We start from the raw sequence: 13,750 nt of genomic DNA on the forward strand, positions 1-13,750 counted from the left end.
AAATTCAATTTTTTTATTTTTTTATTTAAAGAGCTCTCAATACAATGAACGTTTTTCATTTCCTTAGCTCAATTCGTTAATACCAAGAGTCTTCTATACCTCAATCCTGCAATAAAGTAGAGTAATTTATTAAACAGGCCCCTGCGTTCATCGTAGAATCAATCTTACGTTTAAAAAATTTTCGTTTGTGCGAAGCCTGTTTTGCACGTGCCCTGTGTGTTTGTGCGTATCTGGTTTACCGACTGAAACTGTTCCCTGCCTTGATGACAGAATCTTGCATAGTTAACAAAACATTATGCTTAGAAATAGATTTAATATTTTGATTTTGTGTCACATCAGTAATATTTCAGGCTAAATTACGAAATCAATTCGTTACACCCAGCGCCAGAAATTCAAATTAATCTTTCCAAAATTTATACTTTGACAGCATTACATTAATTCTCATTTTGTGAAATCATAATCAAAGGCTTGGTTTTTTTAATCGTGCCTGCTTTTTGCTTTTAAAATGAAATATGCCTGCGTATTATGTTTGAAAATCAAATTTAAACATTAAACGATCTGTAAAACATGGGAATCGCCCTAATCATCCAAAAAATATTTCGAGAATCTAAGCCGATCTAATAAAAAGCAAGCAAACAAATAATTTTAACGCAAATAAATTTTATAAGTGCAATTATCTAGTGGTTGTTCAACATCGTTGATTCTCTCTTTCCGTGTCATTTTTACGTGTTTTGCAGATCGTTATGATTCGTTTCAACTTATTTTTAACATCTCTGTTAAATGATGCATATAGAATTGGATCTACGACAGAGTTTAAGCTCCACAACGCATGAACGTACAAAAACAGATTTATATTTATACATGAACTCCCAACAAAATATGCAAACAACATTAAAACAACCAGAGGTAACCATGCAATCAAAAACGATAACATTAAACTCAAACAGACACGCAAAGAGCGCAACTGTCTCTTCGCTAATCGTTGTCGTTCCTTTGTGTTTTCTGTATGATCATTTGAAATTGTTAATTTCACGATGTCTTTAAATTGTTTTCGTGTTTGCATATAAACAACACTGTTCGCATATACCACAAAAGATAGTACTGGAGGGATTGTTACTGCTATGGTCAAAAATGCAACTTGTTTATGTTTGATACTAGAAACTATCCATCCCAAGGAGTAAGGAAAATTGCCAATGAGAAATGCGTAGAGAATTAATGTTCTTGTTTTTACATTTTGATAAAAGAAAGGATATCGAATAGCCATAAAACGATCAATGACGATTAAAAGCATATTTATGAAAATGGATCCTGAGATTACTTGTCCTGAGAGATATAAATAATACCGCCATGTACCTTCTCTAAACATCATTGACGACTTTCTTGTTGCAATCACATTTCCAGCCTCTATGAAACCACTGATACCGTTCAAAGCATGAAATGTAAAAAGAGACAAAGCGAACTTGTTTGATCGCCTTTTACGTAAGTCTTTGTTGCAAACAATTACAAAAAGTAACAGAAGATTTAAAATGACAATAGGAAAAACTATAAACCAAACCACATACGTAAAATAACCAACGAAAGAATCATCGACCTCTTCATTAAAACTAATAGTAACATTACAAGTCATTTTACCAAACCTTTCAGGAATTATCTACGTTAAAAAAAGCTGTTAGGTCTTTCTTTCTTTGACTCTTCTTAACCTTTCACAATTCAGGAATGGCGTGTTAAGTTTTTTATTCCATAAACGTAACCTATTAAGTTTCATAAAGCAGATGCTGTGAAAAAAAATTATATTAAATTTTATGTATTAAAAAGTATATATTTATTCTTTTGATGATATTTTTTCGCTAAATGAAATTCTCACCCGCGGATGCAGAACTGATTTCTTATTGAAATATATTTCAGAAAACTTTTTAGAAAGAATCTCAAATTTTTCTTCCTAGCTATTAAAATGTACAGCATGTCTGATTTATGACATTAAAAGTAAAAAAGGTTGAAAAATGGATATACCTGAGGAAACATTTGCAAAATAATATTTTGATAAACGAATAAGATGCACCTGTTGTAAAAATCTTTTACTGATTCTTTAATCAATTCTTTTGACTTGTTTAAAGCTCTTCGGGTTAACTGAAGTTATTCTACGTTGTATCAGAAGAATTAAAATCATATACTTTCAATTGATTACAACTCACAGCATTTTCGAAACTTAAAAGATACGCCATTTATTAAACCATAAAAAATTAAGTAGTCTTAAATTAGTTAGAAATAAGATGCCTATTGTGTATATGTTTAGTTCTGTTTAAACTTAAAATATCTCTTTGAAAAGGAAAAATCATGCTGAAAGCCTAACTTTTTCAATAGTGTTGAGTTTTCTCTGTCTTTTCTAATAAACTTGAGGGAAAAAAATAAATTAAGCATTTAGTAAAATTTATTTGGTGTACTTTTCTCCCTGTAAAAATAAAAACGAACGAAAACCTAAGAAACTTCCAAACCCGTGGAGTTTTTAAGGCGTTAACCACCAGCTTTTATTTAACATACATTCTATCTAATTACGTTAAGGCTGAAATACACTATCATTTTTCAATGATCATTTTCCAATGATGCATTCCAATGACATTAAAAATGGCAAATTTTGGCGCAAATACACTATCATTAAAAACATGAAACTTGAGCATGTTTTCTTTGCAACATGGACTCTGAAGAAGAAATAGCAGCTGCTGTTGTTGTGTATATGTTATCAAAAAAAGAGAGCTAAACATAGGAAAAAAAAGCAAAGAAATGTATGGGTGAAGCTGTATAGGCGAAATGAACTTGGCATCTACAATACTCTCATGTATGAACTGCGTGTAGAGGAAATTGCAGAGTATACGCGATTTTTAAGAATGCCGCCGAATATTTTTGATGAGCTCCTAAAACTCATAGAAGTTGACATTGAAAAAAACCAACGCATTTGCGAGACCCAATTCCTGCTAAAATCAAAGTAGCTGCAACTTTGAAGTTTTTCTTATGTGGGATAAATAACGCCGAATTACAGTATTTATTTCGCGTTCACAAAAGTACTTTGTCACAGTTCATCGCTGAAGTTTGCGAAGCTATTTACATGCGATTAAAAGAAGAATACCTCAAGGTAAATATATATTTCGTTCAGTAATTTATCAAACAAACGTACTAAACTAGCAGTCACACATTAATACCCTGCACTTTGTGAGCCCTCACTTTCTGGGTTGAGATCTGACAAACTTTCTCGACTCTGAAAAGTGTTTTGATATATGTTCACTGGGTGTCGGTACATATTCTGTAATGTGTGGCATGTGTTGAAGAGTTCCTTGGGATCGGAGATTGAACTGGCGGTGTTCTGAAAGAGGGTACGGCGAGTAATCTCATCTGAACAACTACAGAAATGATGAGAAAGATATCAGGGATAAATTTTGTGCGTACTTTAACTCCACTGGTGCTGTTCCATGGCAAGAAAAATTTGTCTGAAATTTATACCCACTATCGAAGAAGTTGTTTTTCTTGGGACGATGGAGTCACGTAGGAATAGCAAGGACTGAAAGTATGGCCATTTACTTTCGTAAACATCATCTGTTTCTGTTGTTTACTTTCTTCAATTCTGAGCTGAAATAACTTCGCAGTATATTTATTTTACTCCTCACTATTTTCTCTAAAAAAAAACAGATCATAAAAACATGCATGTTTTTCTTTTCTCATCCAAACCATTCGAAATAACACAAACCTTCCATTCCTAGTCTGCCTTTGAATATCTTTTGCCTTCTCGTTTCTGTCCTTATAGAACGGGGATTTAACATCCCACCAAATCTCAAAAAAACTTTCGGTGGCTTCTTGCGTCTTCATTCTCGGGTGAATTACTTGTTCAAATCTTAATTTTTATCTATGTTTACGCCTAAACTATATCGCGTGCAACAAACACGTGTGCGAAAACAATGGATTCGATTTAAAACAATAGAAAAAAAATTACAGAGACCTTTCAGGCGAATGTCCTTTAAAAAACAATCTCCTTATTACCCAGCTTCCATTGCACAGACACAATTTCATTTTGAACAATAAGATTTAGTGAACGCTTCAAAACTAATGGTCACTTTAAGTAAAAAGAGGCTACAGGCAGTCACCTTGCTTTAGGAAGTAAAAAGATCGATTGCGACCATGTGTGAATGTGCATTTCTTTTAAAAATCTTAAGTCACGGATTTAAAATCCTGAGTCATGGATGACTTTCAAGATGATGCAGGTTTAACACGTTCAAATCAAGAACTTTTATAAGCACTTTTTTGACAATTCAACATGCCATCCAGAGTCCATGATAGGTTTCCACAATCAGGGTCATCTTTCTAAACTTCACGACTGCCAGAATTATTCTGATTTTTAAATCCATGTACCGAAAAAGGCTTGTAAAGCATGTCCTCGCAAGAATCAATGAAATAGATTTAGAGCCTGATTATATGAGTAGAGTTGGCTCGGCGTTGACTCGCCATATGCTCAGCATGATAAAATTAAACAGCTCGGCATAATGGCAGATCACTACAAAAAATATTTGACATTATATGAGGTGAGTCAACCCACCTAGGCGAGCTGGCTCGTTTTTTCAACCCGGGACAGGTTGGTTAGATGGGTTGACTCGGTTCATATAACATAAATTTGCCGAGCCAGGGCCGGGTTGAAAAAGAAGAGCATGCGCATTGTGATCCAAAACAGAGGAAAAGCAATAATGGCAAGCAAAGCAGCAGACATGAAGTTTAAATGGACTTTAGAACTTGTGGAGCAAATTATGTTGGTGTTTCAAACGTTTTAAGAGTTTCCTTCGTTTTGTTAAAAAATATGTCAATATGTTCTGTATTAGGCGATTTCTTCGAAGCAATGACAAATACAGAACACCTTGGAATTAGAATAACAAATTATTGGCGACCAAAATACTTAATGATAATTTTGATTTAATTTCGCTTGTTTGTTTACATCTTGCATCCGCCATTTTTAAAAAATTATGCGCACTTTTTTTCAACCCGGCACCAGTGTAGGTCTTCACCCGGGTTGACTTTTCCCATAAAATGCGTAATTTTTTCAAACGGGTTGACCCACCAACCGGGCCAACACCGAGCCAACTCGCCTCATATAATCAGGCTCTTGGCAACACGAATTATCTAAAACGTAAACATTATTTGTTTAATACAAGAATCATGGGAAGTACCCAGCTCAACTGTCAGCACTTGTTTGAACAATGTGGTATTGTTAAATGCAATAAAGAAGAAGATAAAATTGATTTTGAAGGTCTTATACAAGCTCGTCAGCTTACAGATAAAATATCGACGATAGCATTCAAGCATACGGACCAAAAATCAACGAAAACGAAATCGGCTGGGGAAAAAAAGAGAGGGAAGCATCAATGCTGTTAAGTAAGTTGCTGATAATGTTTCTGATGACGAGAAGAAAAAAAAACATTTTAAATATCGAAATTATAGTTTCCTTGTTAAATTTTTTAGATGATATTGTTTATTTTTTTATTTTGTAAAGACAGAAGGACAGGAAAACAAGGATGTCACCTTTGCGGTGAAATCTCGTCTAAAAGTCTCTACAAATGACATTTTTATAAGACGGAAAGTTTTTGTACCGATAGTGTCCGTTTTAGAGAGATTTTACTGTATTTGACAATTTCGTTGCAGCTAACGACTTGGCTAGTTTCACTTTTTAATACAAAACAACTTTAGTAAAAATCCAATTGGAGAAAACATAGTGAAAATAACAAAAACAATAATATTCGCTTGATATATGTTAAATTATTATTTCTAACGTGTAAAAAGAAATACAAAGACGCATATTTTTAAATACAAGATTTTGAAAGTCTGAAATCGTTACATCAAGGTAAAACAATAAACAGGTGCATGTCACAATAAATCTTAACAAAAAAATCCGTGTTTCTTGTGAACGAATTTCAGCTAACACCTGGTAGTAACCAATATAAATTAAGGGTTTCAACAAAAACATATAAAAATTTTTCTTTCTTTCTTTACAAACAAGAAATTATCACAGACCAAAGTAAATCCACCATACACATCAACATATTTTCATTCCAACATTTTTTTACAGTTTGTTAGACCCTTTTCGAAAACACTGCTTTACTTCAGCCAAAGAATTATCAACTTCTCGAAACTTGAACCGCGATTGGGGGCTTAGAACAAGGCACAGATGGTCGATGTTGGGTACCGTTGGGTAACCCATGTTTGTAACAACTTAGTCTTCAGGAGTTATGCAATGCCAACTGCAGGGCTCTTTTTTGCCCAATTTCGCCCGGACATTTGCGGAACCGGTCTTTTAAGAGTTAAAATTCGTTTTAATTTATTCTTAACATCTCTGTTGAATGACGAGTATAAAATCGGATCTGCAACAGAGTTTAAATTCCACCATGCATAAACAAACAGGAATGAATTTTCATTTACACATGAAAAAGTTCCAACAATATAACTGAACAACATTACACCAACCATAGGTAACCATGTAGCTAAAAATGATAACATTAAACTCAAACAGACACGCAAAGAGCGCAACTGTCTCTTCGCTAATCGTTGTCTTTCCTTTGTGTTTTCTGTATGATCATTTGAAACTGTTAATTTCACGATGTCTTTAAATTGTTTCCGTGTTTGTATATAGACAATACTGTTCGCATATACAACAAAACACAGTACCGGAGGAATTGTTACTGCAGATGTTAACATGCTTAGTGATTTTTCTTTGGTGAAATATACGATCCATCCAATGGTGTAGGGCGTACTACCAATGAGGAGTGTGTAAAAAACTAATGTTTTGGCCTTACAATTTTGATAAAAGAAAGGATATCGAATAGCCATAAAACGGTCAACGACGATTAAAAGCATATTTATGAAAATGGAACATACAATTAAGTTCCAAGACAATTGAATATAAAACCGCCATGTAACGTCCATGCTGACAGTGTATAATGATGCTTTTTTTGTAAAAATTACACTGACAGCCTCGATAAAACCATAGAAGCCATTTAGAATGTGAGATATAAAGAGAGACAAAGCAAATTTGTTTGACCGTCTGCTACGTAAGTGTTTGTCGTAAGAAATTAAAGAAAGTAACAAAGAATTTAGAATGACGGTTGGAACTATTATAAACCAAATGACGTATGTAAAATAAGTGACGGAAAGATCATTGACGTCTCTATCAATACTATTGGTCATATTACAAGCCATTTTTCTTTTAAAGAAACAGATCAAATCAGCAACGTTTTCGTTTCTATTCTTGCAGAACTAATATTTATTTTCAGTTGGTGTATTCAATCTAGGAGATTAAATGTTATTGTTTTTCAAAATTTAATCTATTTAATTACTTCGGCAGATGTTGTGTGAAAAAAAGAGAAAGAAAATATTAAACTTTTTTTATACTTTAAAGATAAGAAACCATGCTTTGATTGTTTCCGCTAACGCTATAAAAGAATTTCATATTTGGATACCAAACTATTCTGTTCATAAGAAAAGCAACTGGTCCAGGTGCGCTGTGTACCACTCTAACTTGACTAAAACTCAAACTCTGCTATGTTTCTAAGTGTTAAAGGTACGTCACATGTAGCCTGGAAATGAACAAGAGGATAGCCTGGAAATGAACAAGAGGATAGTCTGGAAATGGACAACACTTAGCAGTCATCGAATTCCTATTTTTTTAAAAAACCATTTATTCTGTTATTTTAGCCAAAGTTGTGGAAAACTAAATTTTTGGAAGAGGCATTACACCCGAATTACCGCATCGCTGTTAGCACTCCACTTGATCACGCTATTAACCTGCACCAAGAGGCCCACGAAAGTATGGAACAGTGTTTATCAAAATCAATTTCAGATGAAATTCCTTTTGATTTTCTTCTATTATTATTATTTAACCAGTAATATTGACTTGAAACTCAAGAGCTAACACCAATCTAATTCCCAGGACTTTTTAAATTTATTACGTTATACACCACTCCAATTAATATCTAATTGTGAACTGATTAGTGAACTGTACCACTATCGACACCCAAAAATTGATTATTTACTTTTTACGCTAATCTAATGATTGATCTAGCCAAAAAAAATTGTAGCCAGATCAAAGCCACATCTGCATTTTTAGAAAAGTTTAGTAGGAATACGGTCCAGCCAATACAGGCGTTCTTTTTTGGGTGGGGGTTTTAAGGAATGTATTTATTTTGTAAGATGACCAAACATTTTGTGAAACAAATACTTTGGGGCCGGGTAGAAGTAGTAGGCAACCTCGTTCTCAGAACTTTTGTCTCTCGCCGACGCTGCGCTTATTGACGATAATGAGAGACATAAAACCTTGGAAACGAGATCGTCTGAAAAGCTAATTTATTTTGTTCTGGAATATTTTTGTTTACATATTTTGCGTATTTGTTCTTGTGCTCATATTTCTCAACATGCATTGACGTAAATCAAAAACTACTCTCCCGTGTATTTTAATGCCGAAAAAGGGTGTATGGCTAATTTTGAGATACACGTGGCTGATTTTAAAATATACATGTGAACTAGCCCTCAGATGCATTTTGTGCACACTCTTTTTTTATAAAGCCAGTGAAATTTTAGTGAGCTACATTTTTCCATGACTTGCGCTTCGATTTTTCTTATTTTGTTTTTATTTACGTGGCGTCTTAATAAACACAGCAAGCGTTTTAGACTGTATTTTTCCTACTATAGCAAGGAATTTCCTTTGCTTTGTGCTTTAAAAACAGTCAAGCTAACAAAAAAATAAATAAATAATAATAATAAAAAATGCAAAACAATCTAAATTTTTACATTTTTATCATATATAGATCATTGTTAAACAAACTGATCTAAGGGGGATTTTTACGAAGCGAATTGAGCGGCGAATTCGAAGGCGAATTGTGTCTGAGCATGCGGAGTTCGATGCAAAATCAAAACAAGAAACCTTGACGGTTTGAAACACTCGTCGTTTCTGTATATGTGCATGTTAATGAGTATTCTATTACTTATATTTTGCGAAATGGCGACAAAATCGCTAAATGGACATATCGCTTTACGGCCGTAGTTCAGCGGGCGCGGGTTCAACTACCAAGTGAAAAGTTTTGTTCATCGGACGGACGATCATATATATTGCGCAATATCCTCAGATTGCTCAGAGCGCGCGTTCAAATACCCATGAACCGGCTTCGCAGCTGTGCGGTTCGTTAAGCACGGTCTCACGTCTCCGTAACACGTGACTATCCACACATAACTGTCTCACACTACGTTTCCCCGAGGCGACTATCCATACATCACCGCTGTCTTCGCGCTACACTTTCCTAAGGCTGAGAACGTTTCAATGCGTTGTTTTCACGACACATCGTGATCGAGATTTTCGAAAGAAAAATGATTTCAGAAATTTCAAAACAAAATGCGCATACCCGAAACTTTCTCACACCAATGTGTCATGGATTAGGCAACAGAAATAATTAAGCGCGTAACTTATTGCATCAATTAACCACAAGACTTGAAAACTTATCCGCGTAGAGAGATTTACCCATGGTTTCACAAATCGATTATAAATTTCATGATTAGTACGCAAATAATTTTGAGTCATAAATATTGTTTCGAATAATGCATTAATACATAAAAAATTAATACAAACATTGTTCCGCTGACGTTTTCACGAAGTAGCAACCTGCTCCACAAGATTGTTCTATAACATTCTGCATGTCAATCGTATATGTCCCAGCATAGAACGTAATGCGTTTTCTTTGCATTATAAGATTAGGCAAGTCTGCATGTGAGTCGTATATGTCCCAGCATAAACATGATCAAGGATAGCACCAGCTAGATGAGTAGGTCCTGGTACAATTTGTGTATAATCATTCATGATATCTGCTAATTCTGGCTGGTCAGCTTGGGCATTTATATTGAAATCTTCAAGTATAACATGTATGTCAGCACTTGCAATTTTCCTTGACAGCATGTTGTAAAATGTCTGCAGATGACTGTTAACTTTTCTGTAAATAACCATGACATTAAGAACATCAAATGAAAAGGACGGTTTGCGAAGTGAAACAGAACTGACCCCAGGATTATCATGAACATTATGAACCAATATATGCTTTCGAAAACACAATGAACTGTTTCTGAATTCATTTGTCCATGAGCTAAGAAGTAATGTTCATCACCCAAAAGAGCTGACGTAATACTCAGGAAACTTATAGCAAGTTGAAAACAATCAATATTGATGTTGGTAACTCATAACATGCCAAGGGTCTGTTGAAATTTGACTGCTTAAAATTAGCATCACCATGTTCTAAGATGTTATCTAAATCAAATGACTAAATCAAATGATATTCAAAAAGAAATTCTTTTGAGTTGGGACCAACATATAGCTAGAAGAGCATTGCACATACACTGAATACCAGCAGTTTCACCAAACTTTTTGTCGCCTTGATTAAATGACCCATTGACTGATTTAATATGGTAAGCCGGACCTGGATTAGATTCAATATCCCCGCACAAAAATAATAGAAGTTTGTGCAAGAAAGAAGATATCGTAAAAACATGGCAGAAAAACATAATTAGCTAGTTACATGAAATAAAATAATACACTAAGTCAATGGATTGATGAATAATATTCAGCACGACGTACCTTGGTACTTAAAGCAGATTCCCCAGGTATTGAAAGTCTTCTCGATCTAGCAGTTTTAAATTTCAGTGATTGAAGGTAGACTTTGCAGAACAACAACACACTAGGCACACTTTGTACAACAACAGTAGGTCTAGCAAGATAGCAGATTGCAATAAAGCAAGATAAATATTCCAGCGATACTTTATATTTATATTTATATTCCGCTACTATTTTTTAAAAGAACTTCGTAGAAATGTGAAAACACAGCTAAGAATGCCTCGATTCTCAGCGGGCAGTGCGCATGCTTCGACTTCAGCGGTAGCGATGCATAAACGACTGGTCTGTTGTTTGCAAAATACGGGTTAAGACACGCACAACGTGATAAGAAGCGGGAAATAGGGTCGCGGAAAAAAAGAAGAATTATGGCGCGGGGGAGCGGGTAAGTTACGATATTCGGTCAGATCGCATGTCACTTTTGGTCGCACAAGCCGAAACCAATACACTCCTGTCCTCCGGGACGAGTGTAACAAACAAAAATGCGCATGCTCAGATACAATTCGCCGTCGAATTCGCCGTTCAATTCGCTTCGTGAAAGCCCCCCTTTAAACATAAATGGTTAGATGAGTCTGTTTTGCTTTGATTTTCATGGAGAGCAATTTACACTGGTTTTGCTGCATTAGGTGACAAGAAGTTTTTTTATTTCATTACACTGAATAAATCTAAGCCCAACCTTGTTGTTGTTCTTATTTTTTACCTAGCCTGATTGTTATAAAGTGTGTTCTTATAAAACAGAGAGTGTATTTTTGGTCATTTTGATAATGGTGTTAGGTGAATTCCCGGAGAGTTGCCCCCGGTGTCCCCCCCCCCTCCCCCAGTAAACTGTCCTCCTGGAAGATTGCCCCCGGAGATTTACCCCCCGGAGGATTGCCCCCCCGGAGGATTGCCCCCTGGAAGATTTCCCTCCGATAAAATGACTTGTATTTTTTTAAAAAAAATCAGGAAAAGAATTTTTGTTACGTGTTCAGCCTGGAATTGGTCTTATTTGGTTCGTATATATTTTAGCCATTTTCAGCCTTTTGCTGCTATAAAAATATTTTAATAAAAAAAAATGTATTTTGTTCTAAAACAGTATGTTTTTTCTTTTTAAAACACAGTTTTCGCTATGCTGCAAATGATAAATCTATGAAGAATAGGACAATCGTTATTCAAACGAAATAACAAATTCTTTATAGCAATAAAAGAGACAAATTCGCTTAAAAACGACATAAAGTAAAAGTGTAACAAACTTATTTAAAAATCAGTATAAATGCTAAACTAAATACAATGTACAAAGTATTACAAAGCCAAGTTATGGGCAATAGGTATTCCATGATACGATGATTGGGGTGGAGTCATCTACGATATGCAAAATTCTGGCGTTATTGTCAAGATATCGTCTTCGTCGAGGTGGAGCAGGATGTCCTCCAAGATGTTGAAGTATCGAAATACGAACAATAGCCACATCTCCTATTTGCATAATAGCCAATATCGTCACTTAAACAGCTGTTAGGGCGTGTACAAAATATATAAAAGAATAAAAAAATTGAAGATCAGTTGACAATTTTTTTCTTCTTTTTTTGGTGGGGAGGGGGGCAATTCTTCGGGAGGGGTGGGGGTAATTCTCCGGGGGCAATCTTCCAGGGGGAAATTTACTGAGAGGCAATTCATCGGGGGTGGGGCAATTCTCCTTTTCCTCCTCTTCTTTTGAAAATAAATATAAGACCCTGTTTGAGTGTTTCGCTCATTTCATTGCATTTAATTTGTTTGTCAAAGATAACGAAGCTAATATACCATCCAAGTCACTTAATTTAACCTTGAAGGAAAAGTCTTCCCTTTAAGATTCACCAACACGCTCAATGTTAACGTGGGGTGTGATTCAGTCAAAAAGCCTGAAATTGAAAATATTTCGTTAACTTTTTTTTTATTTCTCAATATCCGGTTATCAATTTTGTTTATACTTCAGTAGGTAAGCGATTTCTCCACTTGCTAAGCGACTAATTTTCGTAAATATAGATTTCATCTTAATCAAATGCGTTATAACTATTTAATATCCTTTTTATGTACATACAAAGTCAAGATCATACCTCTTTTCCAAACTTTCAATTAATAATTTTACTTATGTGAGTGGATGTACACGATTTTTAGAAGTTTCTTATTCGGTTTTTTATTTTTTGTTAAAATATATTAATCAATGATAGTTCTAAATATTTTTTAATTTATAGGATTTGTTAATTTATAAATTTTAAGAAAGTCGCTTGCTTCATTTTCAAACATACTTTATAGCTTTTTAATTCATTCCTTTTGTTTTACCTGAAAAAAATAAAAACATTCAATCTTTAAATGCGTTTGAAATAAATTTGTCTCTGCAAAATAATAGCTTCATTTAAAAAGAAGTTTTTCTTTTAAAACAATTTTCTCAAATAAAGAAGCCAAATATGAAAAAAATTCTTATTTAAAAAATAGTCGTAACAATGTAGTTGTAAAAGTTTCTTAATTTTTTGAGATTCTACATGTAAATTTCTTATAAGCTGATTTCTTATAGTATAATAAGAACGTGTATGTTAAAGGTCAAATAAACATGTCGACATTTGTTACAACGACACTAATAACATAGATTGGATATGCAACGGAGAGTAGCTATTGCTTAAGTTGTGCTCCTTGTATATTTTTAAAAGTATAAAAATATTACATTTGCATAACTTATGTCACTAGCACGTCAATTTACGCTTTCATTTTATCCTTTTCGTCTGCTTTTTGTTAGTTTTAGACAAAATAAACTTTGAAGACTCACACGAGCTTAAATAAATGTCAAGGGTCCTGAATAGCTAAAGTATTTATAGATCTGACTGAAGTTTCTGCCGTTAACACAAAAGCTGACTAATTGAATCGCCTGCAGAAATGTCAATCTCTGTTAATAGCCTGTATTGATTGTTTCATCTAATTAGTAACGATAAACGCAAAATATTAACGAGGAGACGTGTTGCTAATCGTTTAATAGCGCAACATTCATTGCTTTTAATTGTTTTTACTTAGTTCAAATTAATGTTATTCTCCAACTAACCACAAGATAGCTACCGTCAACTCCTGATAAAG

The 13,750-nt window shown here is 34.3% G+C and overlaps 1 protein-coding gene and 1 long non-coding RNA gene across 2 annotated transcripts; one reads left to right on the forward strand and one right to left on the reverse strand.

Moving 5' to 3' along the window:
* Nucleotides 1–688: 688 nt before the first annotated feature.
* On the reverse strand, nt 689–1,627 carry LOC130623073 (cannabinoid receptor 1-like). The gene has a single exon (XM_057438575.1). The coding sequence runs from the start codon at nt 1,625–1,627 to the stop codon at nt 689–691; it is 939 nt and encodes a 312-aa protein (XP_057294558.1).
* Nucleotides 1,628–2,781: 1,154 nt separating this feature from the next.
* Nucleotides 2,782–8,399, forward strand: LOC130623954 (uncharacterized). Its single transcript, XR_008981164.1, has 2 exons — nt 2,782–3,127; nt 7,720–8,399. It is a non-coding gene; the product is annotated as an uncharacterized LOC130623954 (long non-coding RNA).
* The last annotated feature ends 5,351 nt before the right edge of the window (nt 8,400–13,750 follow it).

The sequence above is a fragment of the Hydractinia symbiolongicarpus genome, chromosome 13, assembly GCF_029227915.1.
Source record: "Hydractinia symbiolongicarpus strain clone_291-10 chromosome 13, HSymV2.1, whole genome shotgun sequence".
NCBI lineage: Eukaryota > Metazoa > Cnidaria > Hydrozoa > Anthoathecata > Hydractiniidae > Hydractinia > Hydractinia symbiolongicarpus.

Bases quoted from the DNA above. Each gene is read 5' to 3' on its own strand.
- LOC130623073 (XM_057438575.1), bottom strand. From the start codon at position 1,627: ATGACTTGTAATGTTACTATTAGTTTTAATGAAGAGGTCGATGATTCT.